The sequence below is a fragment of the Suricata suricatta genome, chromosome 2, assembly GCF_006229205.1.
Source record: "Suricata suricatta isolate VVHF042 chromosome 2, meerkat_22Aug2017_6uvM2_HiC, whole genome shotgun sequence".
In the NCBI taxonomy this organism is placed as follows: domain Eukaryota; kingdom Metazoa; phylum Chordata; class Mammalia; order Carnivora; family Herpestidae; genus Suricata; species Suricata suricatta.
The window spans coordinates 116,228,629-116,248,316 of record NC_043701.1 but is presented as its reverse complement, the minus strand read 5'-3'; the positions used below and the strand labels follow the sequence as shown (position 1 = coordinate 116,248,316).

General features: G+C 38.4%; 1 protein-coding gene across 2 annotated transcripts in view; it reads right to left on the bottom strand.

The window, feature by feature from the left end:
- Positions 1-19,688, bottom strand: part of PRKG1 (protein kinase cGMP-dependent 1) — a 1,238,870-nt gene that overhangs the window by 88,970 nt on the left and 1,130,212 nt on the right. For both annotated transcript variants that reach the window (XM_029931713.1, XM_029931712.1), the window contains exon 9: positions 13,963-14,037. In XM_029931713.1, the coding sequence (XP_029787573.1) occupies positions 13,963-14,037 (75 nt within the window). The remainder of the gene's footprint in view (positions 1-13,962; positions 14,038-19,688) is intronic.

Here is a 19,688-nt window from a genome sequence, read left to right as displayed (position 1 = left end):
GTTACGGTCTCTGTCCTTAATAAATATGGAGATAAACCCACCTTGATAAACATCTGTGGTGATTACAGGGTTATTAAAGCTTTCAAGTCCTGAAGAGAGAGCTTAAGAACATAAGTGAGAACACTCATTATGGAGGTGGGTCTACAAAACTGAGACTTCAGGGCAAGGTAAGTTTCTCTTTGGTTTTAGTTGCACCTGCAAACTTGGAACTCAAATGCTATGACCTGATCAGGGTCACTCTCGAAAGGCAGTGAAACCCTGAATTTATCTCACTGGGTAACTGGCAAATGGAAGTAGGTCCAAAAGGACTTGGCGTTCCTGGGGTGAATGAGCAGAATGTTTGTCTTATTCAGCTTCCAGGTCGCAGATATATACCTGTGGGGGTGAGGGGAGGTTGCTAAGTGCAGAGAAAGTTTTAAACTTCTCTTTATCAAAACCTTGTCAGAAAGCACATCTTATAACACTATAGATGTCAAAATCTGTAGACATTTGCCAACAAATCTACCTGACCTAAATCTTCCCTTGGCTCACAACATGTCTCCTTGGCTCCTTTACCCAGGAGACCCTCTTAATAAAAACAGATAAAATCCTTAGACCATAGAGATGCTCTTTCTAAATGTTTGTATCACATTCCATATCTCCCCTTTTACTAAGTAACATCACAATCGACAATGTTATTGCTGCATTCATTAGATTAAAAGAATATTTTCCAGTGTTTATTTATGAGAGAGAGAGAGAGAGAGAGAGAGAGAGAGAGCATGAGTGGGGGAAGGGGCAAAGAGAGAGGGAGGCACAGCTCCAGGGTCTGGGCTGTCAGTACAGAGCCTGACGTGGGGCTCAAACTCATAAACCATGAGATCATGACCTGAGAGGAAATCAGAAGCTTAACTGACTGAGCCACCCAGGTGCCCCTCATTCATTAGATTTTAAATTTCTCAAGAGGAGGGAGAACATAGCCTTTCTTTTGTATTCTCCTTGTCTAGGATATGCCTGGTATATTTGAACTGAAAAAATGTTGACTTAATTCTTCACAATAAAGACGTATTGTCCTTTTCATATGGAAAGGACACTGCCATCTGAGCACTAACTGACACGGGCATATGGTTAGGTATACATCTTGCCCCCTCACTTTTTGTCTTTTCCTTGGGGTCAAATGCAAACATTTTCAAGGTACCCATCTGACCAAGGAGGTATAATCTGTAACCATGAGGTAAGTCTAAGTAGCCAATACACATTCTAGAAACCATCTATTTTTTAAAATAAAGTGAAATCACAGTTAATAGTACAACTGACTTGGAAGGGAGGCATTTATATTGATTTATGTTCCTATACTTGTTTGACTATCATCACATTAGGAAATACATTTTTTGTTGTCAAACCCATCCTTTATACTCACTATATATATATATATATAGATATATATATATATACACACACACACACACACATATATTATTTATCTATGTGGAGAAAATATACATATAATGGAAAAACTCACAAATCAATACAACATGCATGAAATAATAAAAATGCTGGTCATGATTCACTATGTGAACTTTATGATCCCTTAGGGGTTTGTGGCCTATAATTTGAAAAACACTCTAGAAATTTATTCTTTTATAGCAATCCCAGCAGACTATTTTATTTTTATTTTTAAAAAATATTTTTACTTATTTTAGAGAGAGAGAGAGAGAGAAAGAGAGATTGAAAGTGTGCATGAGCAGGTCAGGGGCAGAGAGAGATGGAGAGAGAATCCCAAGCAGGCTCCACACTGTCACTACAGAGCCTGACACGGGGCTTGAACACACCAACTCTGAGATCATGACCTGAGCAGAAATCAAGACTAAGCCCCGTAGGCGACATCCCCAACAATAATATTTTAAGTATTATTTGCCTTTGGGTCATTCTCAACAATCCCAGATCTTGGATATTCCCAATCCTTGCTGACTTTCTTGTCTGGCACAGAAATCCCAACATCCTCTGCATTTCCAATATCCACTTTCTGCCCAATGATGCCCTTAAGACATCCCTCATGGACCGACAAGACCAGCTCTCTCTGATTGTTTCTGATTTTCCCCTCAATCAGCAGGGAGTCAGCCCTACAGGTCTTTGGCTCCTTGAAACACAAGAGGAATAGTCATCATGTCAATTGTCAGCACTGTGTTGCAGAATCCATGTTTGTGATTACCACAAAGGGGGAATGTAAAGAAGGCTGTGCTCTTTATTTCTAAAAGTTAAGGAAGCCTTGTAATGTAAAAATGCCGCTCTCTAAAGAGACTGTCAAATTTGTGACCTCTGGTCCTCAAGAGCACTTTCACCCTCTTTTATGCTGCATTCGGTTTAACAACACACACCTTGTCTGTCATTATTGCCAACGTGACACCAGACTTCTATTACCGATATTTCCTTTACCTAAAACCTGGTTTTGTGTTTTCTGTCTTAATGCAATACCATGTTGGACTGTTATAACCCAAGGGGCTAGATGATGAGAAAGAACGTCCGCTGTATTGTGCACAACATGATTCCATTTGAGAGTATGGCAGTGGCTTAGAGTCTAATGTGAAAAATGTCAGTCAGCGGTGAGCAAAACAAAAGGAGAAAATGTGTCCTGCTTTAAAGAAGTCAAGAACTCTAACATCTCAAGACAAGAAAAAAAATCTAACCTCTTAAAACAACAACAGAAAAACATCTAATCACAAAGTTTTGGCATGCTGGTGAGTCAGATTTTCCCAGTGACTTAAGTGTCTCATAAAGCTTAAACTTCTGCTTCTTTGAAGGAGAATTTTTAAATTCATTTTTAATATAGTTTATTGTCAAGTTGGTTTCCATATTAACACCTAGTGCTCATCCCAACAAGTGACTTTAAAAAAAATATTGGGTATTAGGGAGAAACCGAGAAACCTTAATTGAATGTGGATAAATTATTTTGTATAATTTGGTTGCATTCTAGCACTGAATTAATCACAGTTTTGCAAACCCTTTTCTGGAGCAAAAGTCTTGTCACTGGCAATTGTGATACTTTTAGTGCTCTGAAATTTTCCTCCTGGAAGTGAAACTACAGGAAAGGAAGGCTCATTTTCAACATTTGAAAAAAGTCTACCTATAAAAACATAATTTCAGTGCCTTTCCCAATAATTTTATATTGATTTGTTTTCTGTTTAATATCAGTGGTTCTGAACTAGGGGCAATTTTGTCCTTTTCTCTCTCCCTCTCTCAAACATTTGGCACATTTTTTTTTAATTTTTGAGAAAGAGGGAGAGAGTGGGGGAGAAGGGTGGGGTGGGGGGAGAGAGAGATTGGGAAAGAGAGATGGAGAAAATGAGAGAGAGAATCTGGAGTAGGTTCCATACTTAGCATAGAGCCAGTTTCAGGACTAGATACTACCTACAACCCTGGGATCATGACTTGAGCCCAAATCAAAGTCAGACCCTCAATGGACTGAGCCACCCAGGCACCCTGATTTGGCGATTTCTAGAGACATTTTGATGGTCATGACTTGAGGGGTGGGTGGGGGATATGCTATTGGCTTCTGGTGGTATGATGTAATCAAAATACATATTTGATGCTTGTCCTTGGTTTTTGCCACAGAGCCCCTAATGCCCTTGGGCTCTCTAGAGTGATAGCTGATAGCTGTGTTTTTGGTATGCTAAGGAGAGGACCTTGGGTCCCTGGGTAGCTTTCAGGGTGGCTGACCCCCAGAAAGGGCAAGCGCAGGAAGGGCAGGAACTGTCAGTTCCACCCTCCCAACAGGAGAGGGATGAGGGGCTAGAGGTTGACTTCCATTGCCAATGGCCAATGATTTGACTGATTTTGCTTACATAATGAAATCTCCATTAAACCCCCTCAACAGTGGGGTGAGGAGAGGTTTGGGTTGGTGATGATATCAAGGTGCTAGGAGGGTGATGTGCTAGGAGACAGCATGGAAGTTCTGTGCCCACCCACCCATATACCAGTCTTCAACATGGCTGCTCCTGAGCCATATGCATTATAATAAACCAGTAATGGTAAGGAAATGCTATTCCCCAGTTCTGTGAGACATTGTAGCAAATTATAGAACCTAACAAAGAGGTCATGGGAACCCTTGAATTATGGTCATTATATATGGTCAGAGGCATATGAGGGACTGTGAGTGGTGTCTGAAGGGGGTCAGTTTGTGGGACTGAGCACCTAACCTGTGGGGGTGGTACACCCCAGAGGTACTGAGTGTCAGAACTGACTGGAACTGTAGGACACATTGTTAGAATCCAGAGAATAGAAGGCCTGGATGTTGATGTGGAAAAAACCCACTTACGTATCACAAGTGTTGTGAGTAAACAGCTCAGAAGTGGGTAGAGACCAGGGGTGCTAATAAACATTCTGTGATGCACAGGACAGCCACTCATGGTCAAAAATTATCCAGCCCAAAATGTCAGTAGGGCTGAGGCTGAACAACTCTTGTTGATATGCTGAGCTGTGTAATATTTCCAAGATTATAAAAGCAGCAAAAAGAAGCTTATGAATAAACCAATTTAGGCACAATGTTGATGACACTATTAAAATGACAAGGTGGTGACTATAGATGAACACAAACATCTAGAGGGAAATTCAGAATGTATACACTAAAAACATTAATGTTCATTTATTTTTGAGAGAGAGACAGAGAGAGCGAGTGAGCAAGAGCAAGAGCGAGCATGAGCAGGGGAAGGGCAGAGAGACAGATGCAGAAGCTGAAGCAGCTTCCAGGCTCTGAGCTGTCAGTGCAGATGGAGGCGGGGCTCCATCCCATGAACCAAGAGATCATGACCTGAGCTGAAACTGAGACTTGGACACTTACCCGACTGAGCCACCCAGGTATCCCGAGAGTATAGTCTTAAATTCATCATTTTAGGAACATGCTTTATTTCCTTTTCAAGGATATTAGGATCAGTATTATTCAATATGTTCAATCAGCAATTTATCTAAATTGTCTAAAATGTTTGAACAGCTTCTGAATATTAGAGTGACAGCTTTTGTTTTATATCCATACATATCTGATAAAATAGGATCTTAGCTGGCTGCCTGAAGTAATTAATACAGTTTATAAAGTTGACTAATGTTTGCAATTTATGCATTGCAGGGAAATAGCGTGATGCACCCAAATAGCTGTGAGCATCAGCAATGCTTCACTTCTATGATACCTCATCTTCCTCAAATAACAATTTAGAGACATAAATTCACATGATGTGTTATGCTCAGTGTATTGAAATAATTTACACTGCCATTTTAATTCATTATTTAAAAATAATTTTTTTTCCTACAGGGATTCATGGGCCAAGTGTTGGTATAACATTTCCAGTTTCCAAGGAACTCTATAATTTTCAAATGGCATTTTATTGAGAGAGAGCCTGGCTTATTATCATATCTAAATGTCATATTGGCAAGAGAAAATTATACATATAATGATGAAAATGAAAACTGCTGTTTCTAAAAGCTAATTTATTTAGCTACAATGAGTTATAGAAGTATACCTCAAGCAAAACTGCATAATTTTTGATTTCGATATTTTGAATAAAATATGCACTAACAGCAAAGCATTCAGATCCTATGAGGAAAGAAAAGTAGTCACTTCTGTGAAAATACAGACCCACAAAATATTCCATGATCTTTAGGAGCCTGCTTGCTATTGATGACCAGCAAGATGACCTCATGATAAATTTAGAAAACAGCTAATTATTTATTTACATGGAAGGGAGTTACGCTTCTAAAAGTATGGCTTGTTAACTTCCACATTCTAAGCATCTACATTAGACAGGATTTATCAGAAGGAATATAATTTTATTTTTATTTATTTATTTATTTATTTATTTATTTAAGATTTTATTTTTTTTAATGTTTTATTTATTTTTGATACAGAGAGAGACAGAGCATGAGAGGGGGAGAGGCAGAGAGATAAGACACAGAACCAGAAGCAGGCTCCAGGCTCTGAGCTAGCTGTCAGCACAGAGCCTGACGCGGGCTCGAACCCACGAACGTGAGATCTGACCTGAGCCGAAGTCAGGGGCTTAACCGACTGAGCCACCCAGGCGCCCCAGAAGGAATATAATTTTAAAGATTGGAAAACAGGTCCAGAGAAGTGAGTGCCAGGCGCTAGACCCTGTGCTCAAGGTCACATGGAGAACTACGCATCAGTGCTAAGACCAAGGCCACGCCTCCCATCTCTAGGGCTACTGCCTCCCGCTATGTGCACATGGCCGCCTTTCAGCAGTGAGTATCAGCCTTGAGCCCTCTAGGTTCAAAAGCTTTCTCCCTAGAATGGCTCAACCGTCTAGGTATGGCAGCGTTCGAATTATGCCATTTGCTATCTCCAGTGAGAGAAACAGGCTGCATGGACAGAGAAAAGGTATTTTAGTCAAAGATTATTATTTTTCAGTTGAATCTGCTGAGAACACAAGGGATATACTAGGTATTCCTATCTTCTGCTTTTTAAAAAGTACTTTTCCACAAACAGGCTCTCTAAGAAGGATGTCAGCCTATGGAAAAGACACATGCGTTGAGCGGCTCTCTTCTCTGTTTGGGGGTCTGGAAATGCAGACCTCGTTGCCACACAGGACCAAGTCATCCGTACAATGTACAGAGCTTTGTTTTGAAAGTAATTTCCAGTTTTTATTGTCTAAATACATCAATGGCAGAAAGGTCACATCCTTCTTTTTCAGAACAAGAAAACAGTCCGTAATCAAATGGTCTGTCCTCATGCACCAAGCAAGTCAACAGCACCAGAATTTTTAATTATCATAGCCCTCTGCTCTGTCAATTAATTACAAAAGGTTACCTGCAGGGACATCCTGGGATTCACCTTTATAAAGTCTTGCTACCTAGGGAGTCTTAAAGATAAATGTGGCAGAGAAGAAATTAACAAATGGCCTTTGAGAGTTTTAAAATTTTTAATGAAACAAAAAAAAATATTCCTACCCAAGGCCAAGCAGTTGTATCCTGAAAATCTTTTTTGTTTTGTTTTTTTTTTAAAGAGCCACTGATCCAGTATCACTGCACCTGAAGGAGACACTGACTTTGATGCTCTGTAGCATCAACGCACACGCAAGTTTTAATCTGTTAGCACCAGTGGCCTTAGAAATGGTTCCCTACCTCCCCCAACCCTGAGGGCATGTCCGGGAATGTGAGAACCAAGCAGCTCTCGCACAGCGGAAAGCCAGCTGATTAGTTCAGGGCAAGCACCGCACATTTTCTCAGTCTCCTATGCTTTAGCCCTCCAATAAAATGGAAAACAATTTTTATTTCCCAGAGAATAGATAAGACTATTCTGGGGACTCCACCCTGGAAGTGGCCAGCAAGTTCTAGTTCTGGTTTGAGGGCTATTTCAGAACACCATTCACTGTTCTTTCCATTTAATTGGCGCATAGTCTCCATGTTGGAACAGGATATTGCTCCCTGTGTTCTTTCCATAGGGGGAAAAGCAATTTTCCAGGCTCATTTCCCCGAGAACTGCTTAGATCAAGACCATGTTAGTTTAAGTAAACTGTTGATAAGATTGTGGGAATACAAAGGTCTTTGCCCTCAAATGCCTGGCAGGAAAACACCAATAAGAAAGGCCAAATGTTTAAACTCAGGGTGTTCAAAAGAGCAACCCATGTGTATTTGATTGTGCATTGAAAATCTCATGTTTGTGAGATGCTAGACAACCCAGGGGTGCTTGGGAAGATGTATGGATAATGCAGGCCTCTTCTTATTTACATAGCTGCGTTGTGTTGAGATGCATTTGATGAGTGAATGTTCAAAGGCCTGAAGAAATGCCAAAGACCACAGAGCGCCCGCCCGCCCATGACAGCAGAATGAGCAGTTCAAGGGTTGTCTCTGCTAATGAAATGTACCTGGAGAACATTTTTACTGCCATCACATTGTGTCCAACAACAAGGCTTGGCACCAAAAGCAATTCTGAAAATACCAGACTGACTAAAACGTTCCCTTGCAAATGAACTTGTAAACAGAAAGGGGGCTTTAAATCAAAGAAGGCTAATTATGGAAAGAGGAGTAAAATTTTTATTTGGACTAAGCCCAAAGGCCAAACAAGTGGTCCCTATGCAGGCAATATTGGGTCTCATCCTTGCAAAGCGTCAGAGGAAGGGACTGTGGGATTTCATGGTTTCACGGCATTAAGTCAGAGGCAATCCTGGTGCCTCTGTTTTTGGGGCATCACATTTTGCCTCGAGCATGGAGGACAAGACCCCGCTTTGCACACTGTCTTCATTCCTGGCTCCTCGCTACAGTTTCAGCTTTCTAGTTTACTTTTTTTCTTTCTGAACTATGTGAATCTGTTTTGGAAGTCCTTTTTTTCAGGACAAGAGCGAGAAGTGGAAATACAGACGCACAGTGAGGGGAGTAAGGCAGGACTAGACGGCAGTTGTGATGGTGTCTTTATGTCTTTGGTCATTTAGTGGCTCCCTGCTCAAAGCAGGTCCCTCTTTCCTTTCTGTGCCCAGAGGGAGGCTCAGCATATCTCTGGAGGAAAAGGAGCTTCTGTACATATTTATGCTATGATAGTAGGGGAAAAATATTGATTCCCCTTGGGGGAATTTTATTTTTATTCATGCATTTATATCCCTTGGGAGAAATTTACAGTTTTACAGGGATGGGGTGGAGGGATTGCATGTAAACCTAAAGGAATATTACCTAAGTAAGATAGAAAACGAAAAATCTTAAGTAAGAAATCACATAACAAAGTCTGCTTTTGTCTATGAAGTTTAAAGGGCCTGAGACAAACTTGCCCAGACTTTTTTTTACCCTGCCTTTCCTGGATTTAACACGCTCCTTTCTCTCCCAATATTGAAGATCCCTACATATTTCTGACTATTTTACTTGACATTTTTTATAATTTCATATAAGCTCATTGACTCTTGTTTTTTCACATCAATTTCATTTTGAGTCCATGTGAGGGGACTCCAACCTGACCTATCCTAAAGTGAACAGAACCAGTGGTTTGATAAATCCAATTGGCATTTGTTAACTGACACACAAGAACTCTCGGCCTGCAATGTCATTGTCTCCTCCCCCACTCTTGAAACACAGTCTGTTCTTGGCTTCTGTGATGCACCTAGCTTTGCTTCTAATACCTTCTTTTTCATCTGTGTGTGTGTGTGTGTGTGTGTGTGTGTGTGTGTTGGTAGGGGGAGCTGCAGAGAAAGGGAGAGAGAGACAGAGATAGAGAGATCCTTCTCCTTTCCCTGATTTTTAAATACTAAAGTTCCTCAAGAATCAACCGTCAGTACCATGATGCTCTACTTCCCTAATTTCTATCTCATGTAGATCTTTCATTTCACCTACCATGTAAATGTCATAATTTCCAAGTGAATACCAACTCTCCCTTGAGCTCCAGACCTGCCCAACTGTTCCCAAGGGCAGCTCATATATAACCAGAATGAAAATCAACTCATGAGCACTCCACTCTTCAAACCTGGCAACCATTCAACCTTTCTAAGAGAATGCCCCAGCCTTCCTCTGATTTCCAGACCCTAAATCCTTGCATTGTCCTTGACCTTGTTCCCCTTCATCACCAAGATCTATTTCCTTAAGGAGGCCTACTGACTTTGCCACCTGACTCTCTCTCAAATGCTTTTCTCTATTCACCCAGCCCTCATTCAAGTCCTGTCTACCATCAGCTTTTTTCTGGAAAATACTCTGCTGGTTCTCTTTGCTTTTACTTCATACTCCTCCAACCACAGAGGAAAGGATGTGCAATTAGAATATAAACCATCTCATCACTTCCGGTAACTTAAGACCCTGGAGTGATTTTCCTAAATGCTTACTATTTGATCGGACTTTGACTTTCTTGGTCCCAGCCTGGTTGGCATGTTGGTTCCTGGAATGTGCAATCTTGTTTCTTATCCAGAGCTTTGCAAATGGTTATTTCTCTGGCTACCATGTCCTCTGCATTTACTTGTCCAGCTAATACTAACTCACTCTTGCCTCACCAGCTAATTCATTAAAATTCAGCTCAAATCTGGGTAAAACATCACCTCCTTGGGGAAGCTCTCCCAGAATCATGAATGTGTGTCTCTTTCCCTCACAGCACCATATGCATCATGAAGGCCAGGACATGCCTATTTTATTCACTGCTTTACATGCAGCATTTTGTAGGAACCCAGAAAGCGTTGAATAAAATGCATGCGTACGACAAGGTGAATAACCATGGCTAAGGCGGGTACTTGAGAGGGGCTACCGAGTCACTGCAGAATCTTTAAGTCTACATTCATATCAAGGGATGGTGTAGATTAAAACACATGACTGTACACTCATTTGCAGCTTTATATAAATTTCGCCATGAGAAAGAGTCCCTCATGGAGAACGAAATTGAGAATCCTCAACTTAGATCATAAATAAATGCATTTATGAATCTATATTCTTAGAACTGTCAGAACAGCGAAATCCTTAGTATTAGAAAACATGCTTCCTACTTAGTATGCACATTGTGAAGCACAATGTCTGACTCATCATTAAGTAAATTTCTAAGAGTTCATTAAATGAATGAATACATATTCTCAGAGGAAAATAATGCATACCTTTCATCACAAATGCTCCTTTCTGCTCTAAATAAGGCTAATGATGCTTAACTTTGATCTGCTGTTGTCTCTTCTAATGTCTTTGTGATTATAACTTCATATTTTAGAAAGGGAAGCCCTTAGTGGATAATTAGCAGCAATCAAGAGAAGCTTAAACATGCCATAAAGGTAAAGTTTCTGTCAAGAATAATTTTCTTTGTAGGTATTTAATATATGTGGTAAGATGGGCTGAAGGTATACATCCAGCAGTGGGAAAGTTCTAAGAACCATTTCACGAGGACATTTCTCTCAAGCCAACCTTCCTGGACTGAACAGGTGGAATGCTTCTGAAAGGGATGGTCTGTACATTTTGCGTATGAGTCTGCTGCTGAAACCTCATTATGCTAATAGCTAATTAATTTCTCACAAAGGAATTTCTAAACATCTCAACTGCATCGATCTTTACAGTCAGGCCTCTCTTTTTTTTCCTCTTTTTATCCCAATAGGCATAGTCGATGAGACAATACCAACAATAAGTTCACATGGATAAGTAACGTGATCATTTTAGTCAGACTTTAAGAAATACTACTCTTTAGTGAATTCAGCAAAATCACGAAGACTTACACAACAGAGCCAGTCCACACCTCAGTTCTCAATGGTACAGATTTTGTGATCTATATAGAAATTTAGAGGCATTACAAGAACTGTCCAGGGAATTCAGACTAATTAGAGCATGTCCCTAGTCCCTGAAGTGGCAAATTTTATAAGCTCCTTAAATACGAGAGACAAAGGCACAATGTACTTAAGGGGAAGAAATTGGATAAAGAGACAACAGTGTTAACACAAATTGACATTTAAATTTGTTAGTTCAACTAAAAAACTTTACCTTGGGAATGATTCACAGTTTACCTCTGAGAGATAGGATACATAGTTAAAATGACACAACTTCAGAAATCTTCAGATATCATTTTTTTCCCATTTTCTAAATAATAATTAAGGAATGTGGGTCATGCATTCATTTGGATTTAGTATTAATTGAGCTAGAACAATTTAAACTAGTCTCTCCTAGTTAACTTATATTCAGATATAATAACTAACTTATAGTCTATCAAATTTATGGCTCAGGAACAATATTTTGAGCAACTTGGATGGAACTAGTCATTTTGCTGTTCTTTTTTTCTTTAATCATAATTGATTTTTCTTTTAGCTAAATGTTGCTATTTTTATCAGTATGTTATTTATGGATATTTTCCAGGCCAGGTGAAATTTCCTGAAATTCTACCAAATAGAATGGTTTGTCTGCATGTGAGTAAAGAGTCCCCGCTTAGATGAAGTTAGTTTTACATAATCCACACACAACAATTATCAATAAGTCAAGCCATTTATCAAATGCACTAGGAGATACTTCCAGTGATTACTTCTACCAGGAATAACACTCCCTTTTATAGCCCTTTATAATTTACAAAGTACTTTTACATACTCCCATCGATTAGGTCACAGAAACACCACTTTAAGGTAAGAGGAGGACACCAAGAGGCAATGGTAATTGGATCAAGATCAGGTGGTTGGGGGAGGGGAGCGGGGAGCAGAGCCCGAGGCTTCTGCCCCACGTTCAGGGTACTGTTCATGCGGAATCTCTTCCAGTGACAAGTAAGGTCTCCCTTCCTGCCTTGTAACTGTCCGATCTGAAAGTTAGTGTATTTGTTTTCCTTCTTAACTTTGGTTGAGGCGCGTGCAAATGATCCCACAGACGCCCAAGGTTCAGGAGACGCACACACAGTTATCTTTATAAAGCTGGGGGTCGCTGGGAAGGATACAGCTAACGCAAGGCGCTTTCCCATCACTGACCCATTTCAAGCCCGTGACTGGCCTCAAGTTTTGTAAACAGGCGTTATATAAGAACTTTCATGAAAGAATCTAATATTTAGCAGGAAACAGAAATAGACCAAAGAACACTTTAGTTTTAAAGAGCTCTGGCTTTTTCTAGTAACTGCAAAAATACACATAGATTCTAGATAAATTTTCACAACTACCATCAGTTACACATTAAAAAAAGTGAATAATGATACATAGTTATATGGAATGACCCATGGTAATCTTAACGGACTATATATACTCAAGAAAAATATGCTATCATAAATTATGAGTTTTTATGCAGCAAATATTCCTCTAAGGATAAAGTCCAGTCATAACAAAGGGAGTTTTATAACTTTGAAAACTGATAAGGCAGCTTAAATGCCCCCTCTGGCATCTTAATAGGATTAGTGCTAAATCCAGAAGCTAAAGTCTAAACTTAGCATTAATAGGTATTTTACCTATTGTAGAAAAAAAAACCCAGAAAATTAATATTTACCACCCACAGTGCAGGCAATCCTAATGACTGCGTGCAGTTTGGCATAAAACTGGCTAGTGCGACTCCTGAGTGAATCTCAGCAGAGGCATTGCTGCCATCTGGCCTCAGGATGCGTGTGTGTCTATGTCCATCCAAGGAGCAGGGGAAACAATGGCAACTATATGGGGAAGAAATGGCAAATATACTGACAGCTTGGAAGACGATAGAATTTTATCAGTCAAAATGAATTACAGGACTTACTTTTGTTTATTCTGGACCAAAATTTTAATCTTCCTAGATTCTCAAGGCAAAGGCAATTAATTTTTTTTTTTTTTTTTTGCTTTTGAGGTTACTACAAAACCAACCAAATTCTGCCCCTGAACGATCTCTTTACTGATACATTTTTGTCAGTTTAATCCTTTAGGTGTCCTGTGTGATATCACTACTAAATTGCTTTTACTTAAATTAGTTTGTAGGAGAAAAGAGGGGAGGATTATAAAGATTACCATTTTATAACAGTAACCTAGACTTTTTTTTTCCCTCGGAAAAAGCCTATCTCAAATAGTTTCAAACCTCTGTCAAAAAACGTTAAAACTTTCTTTTAAAGCAAGTAGATACAGTTATATTTATGTTAGTAGACACAAAAATAATGATTAATGGGATATGTACTATCTATCTCCTAACATTCTGGTAACTTAGTGTCACTCAAGTAAAGCAACGATGTATTTGCACTGGGAAATACTTCCAGCCTGATTGTTTTTCCTACAGCTTCACAAACAACTGTTGAATATGGCAACCCCCATTCATTCAGCAAGTATTTTCAATGGGAGACATAATGTTTGCATTCAATTTTTTTATATGGGATTTTAAACTTACCATTTCCCTTGTGGAGATGATCTTGCTCCCAGAATTAAGATTTCATGTTTAGAAAAGCCTTACTAAGGAAGCTTTCTATGTAATAACAACCTTAAATTACTCCACCCCCCTTGCTTAAGCAACTGGTTTCTTCTGTCAAAGTGTTGGGATTTGTTATTTGAAGAAAATATGACTTTCTATTTACTAAAAATCAACTTTGAAAACTCAAGACTAAAGTCCAAGGTGGGGGGGAAATTTGTCACTTACTTTGCTTTAGCTTCTGCGTCCTCATAGGCTTTATTGGACACGTCATCCAGTCCTCCAATCAAATGCTTGAAAGAGCTGTCAGGAAAAACACAGTAATTAGGATAAATCCTCCGGAGTCATAACAATTACTACCTAGGCAATGATGCACTGACACAATCTAAAAGGATCTAACTAAGAATGATCAAACATTTAATCTAGATACATTATTAAGAAGCACAGCAGATAATATGAACTCTGTCAGTAGTGACTCTACCATCTTATTTACAGTTCCCAACACCTAGAATTGGACCTGGCAAAAGCACATATTCAAAGAATGGGTGGAATAAAGTCTGTGGCACGCAAAAGGATGTATTTCCCAAACGAGTGGGTCAATTTTACCAGGGAAATGACAACAAGATCTACCAATTTTGGAATGCCTACTGTAGGCACTATTCTTTTAACTGTCATGAGCATATATTGACTCCAGTTCTCCAACATACTGTAAAAGACAAGCATCATTATCTCCACTTAACAAAATTGTAAATTAATCTTCAAAGGCAAAATATGTATGCCGAAAATAGGAAAATGACAGAGGAGAAGAATTACGGGAAAGCCAACTCATTTTGGACGGATGAAAATGTGGACTTTAGGATCAACCAGGAAGGGTACTACAACTGTGCAAACCCCATCTATCCCATAGCCTACATGGACCCAGAACTGTGTTCAGACTTTATACAATGAAGTCTCATCTATTAGAGATCTAAAATATAAAATATTGCTGAGCCAGCACAAAATGAAAATGCACACACGTGCGCACACACACACACACACACACAAACACACACAAGAATTACCCTTGAAAATTACTGCATGCAACCAGATACCATAACTCTTATGCACGCACTGAACTAGATTGAACAGAGGAACTAAAGGACAAATCTGCCTTCAGAGTGCTCACATAATAATCAGGGCCCTCACTTACGTGGTGCTTATATGCCGGGCACCACTGTATGTGCTTTAAATGTAGCAAATACTTTAATAGTGACAGCAACCCTGTGAGTCAGTATTATATCCACTGCATAGTCCAGGATATGAAGGCATGAGAGGTTATGAAACTGATCTGAAGTCCTACAGCCCAGCAGCACGGAGGCTGACAGGGAAGGAGGCGATCATTCCCCCTCGTACCCTCAAGAACTACACAGAAGCATCCATCCAAATCACTGCACCTTCACAACAACCATCAAATCCCTAGCAAGGTCCAGCCTATGCACAGAGAATGGTAAAGTGCTGTAAGAAATTACATTTTAATTGTAAACCTCTTTTAATCTTAATGCACAAAAATGGCTTCCTGTGCGTATTAAATAATAAAATATGCCTGGTCAGGTCCTGAAATATAGGATATTTGTTGATATAAAGTTAAGCATTGCTTAACAACTTTGACATGCACTGGTTTTTGTTTTTGTTTTGTGAAAAATGTGCAAAGAGGGACGTGACTCTTGCTTGCAGGCTGGCTGAAAGGAGACAGCGGGCACAGCATCAGCTCTGTGGGTAATGATCTCATCTGGGGGATAGGCTGACTGGAATGCTGACCTAAAACATGAAGTATTTCTAAGACAAAACGGAACCAAAGGAAGAGATAGAAGACTAAGGAATCAAGAACCACAGAGCATCAAGTTTTCTAGGATGAATTGCATTAATGAATGCCAAATGGATGAATGCTGCCAAAAATGACAGTCTTTATAAAACTTTCCAAAGACCTATAATTAGTGATAAAATAAATGATAAATAATAATCCCCATAGTGGAGATCAATGTTCAAATATGATTTCTGCTACTGTTCTTTAAATGGTAGAATTCCCCACCTTCCCACAGAATGTCTTGGTCATTACTTAGGAAACTCCCTAAAGTGAGAGGGCTTTACAGTTGTAAAGTCAAGGGGCACCTGGGGGACTCGGTTGAGAGTCCGACGTCAGTTCAGGTCATGACTTCATGGGTTGTGGGTTTGAGCCCCCTGTAGGGCTCTGTGCTGACAGCTCAGAGCATGAATTCTGCTTCAGATTCTGTGTCTCCCTCGTTGTCTGCCTCTCCCCCATTTGCACTCTGCCTCTCTCAGTCTCTCAAAAATGAATACTGGTAAAAACATAAAAAATAAATAAAATTGTAAAGTAAAATATAGTACTGTGAAAAAAAATCAATAATGTGGTCGATTTTCTGTTTTTTGAGATCATGTAAGATTGAAGCACAGAGAAATGAAATTTCTTGTCCAAGATGACCTCAATTCTGCAGCACATCCAGGACTAAAATTTATGTTCCCTCCTTTCCACTCCTTCCTCTATAATCATTAGATATTTTTAATATAACCACATCCAAATCATTGTGGAAAGGCATTGACAGAGAGGAACCAAAGAGCACACTGTGGAAACATCAGAGAGCTATAGCCAGTACAAGAGCTTTCCAAATACATTCAGATTATGTTCTTGCATGTTTGACACTCAGAGTAATTTGGGGATTTCAAGTAGTTAAAATTCTTCCTCCTACTATTTATTTGAGCTTAATATGTCTTACGCAAGATAGGATATGATCAAAGATTTAGAGGGTGAATGGATGACAAATCTGATAAGGATCAAGGCCTTTATAACTTAAGAAAACCTGTCCCTTCCACTGGGGCTGGTGAAAACTATGCAGATCACTTTTTGAGAAAGCAGTTTCAAATTCGTATTCACAGAGGATACACAGATGTAAAACCCTACATCTGGTGAAGCTCTACAAAAAGCATCTAATCACAGGAATGAGTTTAAAAGTAAGTTGGGCCTGATCGAAAAACAACAACAACAACAACAACACATTTAGACTGGTTGTGAGCTCTTTAGAATCATTTTTGTTAAATATTAGTCCTAACCAATGACAAGTATCACATTTAAAAAGAATGAATAAAAGCAGTATTTCAAGAGTGACTTTCTTGTATACGTTTTCTTAAGTGGCCTTGATTTAAAATATGAATTTTCTAGGTGGTGCTAATGATTCAATATTTATTATTTTTTTTTACCAATTAGATTAGAAAAAAAATGAAGAAATAACATGAATTTACAAAGGCCCCTAACTTGATAAACAGGAATGTACTTCTGATGTAAACTCCCTCCAATTAAGGAAAGTGCTTTTCATTTAAAATGTAATCAATTTATTATGATGGGAAACTTTTAACAACTGCGAGAAGACATTAAGAAAGCACTCATGTTTCTCTATCCGCAAATAATGAATGGGGATATCTTTACATATTTCTGTTCACATTTTTTTCTGCAGAGCTCTATTGTCATTTATAGAGTTGTAATCATAAAGCAGTTGTGATTTATGTTGATTTCTAACAATATTATACCATAAATGTATACTTTTATTTTTAAAAACTCATAAGGGTACCTACTGATCCGTGTACACAGGCAGAGACCAACACATACACACACACACACACACGTACACAGACAGATGAAGGAGTGTGGCAACTGTGTACGAAAACGTTTATATTTATACTCTCTACTACAGGTTAGACATATGGAATTTCCTTTCAAAATAAAATACCCAGGATGATCATCTTGGCATCGAAATTGGAACCACATGCCCTTTGTAAACCATCTTTATTTAGAGAGCAATCCTGGCCAAGGAACATTCTTTTTGGAAACATGGAACAAAGGCTTCCTGCTAATATTCTAAGTGTTCTCCAACAGTAAGCCCAACATCATGCTTCACTAAAAGTTTAAGAAAGTGTCAAGTTTTCAAGCTGTATTATTGAGTTCCAAGTGGCTCTCTGTGTCTGTGTATCCCTTGCACTGATCAACCTATATGTTAAGACTCTTGATAAGCTTAATTGCCAGTGTTACAGAATGTATCATTCCCTGGGAAAGCATGAACTAATTAGTGTTGCATTTCTTTTTCCTTCTCACAGATTTTCTGTGAAACACCTGTCATCTGTGTGGATCTTCATCAAAGAGACGTTTAGAAAATTATTACTATAGGCATTGGACACCTTTTTAAATATTTACTCAGGTCTTGATGACAAAGAAGAGAGGACTTTTGCTGTTTTATTAAGAAAGAAACTGTAATGCAATGGTTAACTGACGAGTAGAAATCATAAAACATTACTTATCAGAAGAAATCTAGGAGACTAGAGGACATTCAATTCTGTTTATAGACAAACCCACAATTCGTGTATCAGTTATATTTTAGCCCAGTGAAATAAAAGAGCCAATTTCACATACATTCTAGACATAATTCCAGAATAAATGAAGATGACATTAATGAGCAAAAGACTTTCATCCAGGGTATTTCAATGACAAAACTTTCTGCATATTAAGGTACTAAGTACTAGGCAACTTTCCTATTCTTCTTGGGATGTGGAATCCAATTTTAACGAGTCTTGACAATATTTAAGGGGGGGTGGACAAAATGTTATGAGTTGAGAAAGCAGTAGAAAGAGCAAATAGAAAATCTTGTTTATGTTTATTGCTGGTATTTTGAACATTCTTGCAAGGAGGGAGTGGAAGAGAGGAAAGAAGATGGGAAAAAGGAAGAAGGAAAAAGAAAAAGATGGATTGAAAGAAAGGAGGAAGAAAGGAAGGGAGAAAAGAAGGGAAAGAGGAAGCAGAAATGCTATTTTCACATTGAGAATGGTATTTATAGAAATTCTCCTTCAGAAACATCATAAAAGGCTATGTTTCTCATTCTAGGAAATTTGTCTTTTCAGAACATGATAGTGACAGTATCTCAGTGGGTAATAATTTCAGTTATTAAGATGCTTTCATTATTAAGCCAAAACATCATTTGAACACAGCTGATTACGCAGTGGTATATCTAAAAAGTGTATAATTTTGTTCCTCGGTTGTGATATGATGAGACTTCATCTAGAGAGAAACAGGCTATTATGTTATTAGAAACGCAGTCTAGATACCAGTGATGAGCATCATTATGCTGCTCAAAAATGACAGCATTTATATTTCACTTTACAGTTTACAAGGCACTTTCTCTGATAATAAATTATGTATGTATCCAGTGATACACATTAATTGATTTTGTCATCATGATATTTTCTCCTCTATTCCACCAATTGTTTAGAGATCTTGTATAAGTGCTTAAAATCATTTTTTTTTCAAATTCAAAACAGGGTGGGAGAAAATATCCAAAATTATTTTTTACTTGTTTATATCTTTTTCTTGTTTATATCTTTAAATAACATGGTATTCCATTCTTATCGGTTGAAGATGAGTAGTCAAAATGAACTAAAAGTAATTAATATCTTAAGCCCAAAACTATTACAAATACTTCAACAGTGCTAAGCAAAATATTTATTAAGCATAGTCTGAACTCCTGACAAAGTTCTCTTAATTCGAACGGCATATATGATTATATCCTAATAGACTTTAACTTGAATCTTGCCTAAATCCTTAAAAGTATATTTATTAATAGAAAGTATAAAATTAATGTTTTGTATCACCTGGACATATGTTACTTAACTAAGTCCAAGGTATTAGAATCATCCTTTCATTTCTTTGAAATGTTTATCAAGAAAATCTGTTAATTCACTTTGTGGCTCCAAATGAAGGCTCTCTGTTACTTTTGTTTGATTGTTTTATTGTTTAACTACCACAGTCATAACTATCAATGGTTTATCTTATCAAGTACCTTATGAATATGTTTCCATGATGGAAAAGGAGCTCCCAATACAGGAAAACCAATGAACACTCTTATCCTTTCAATTAT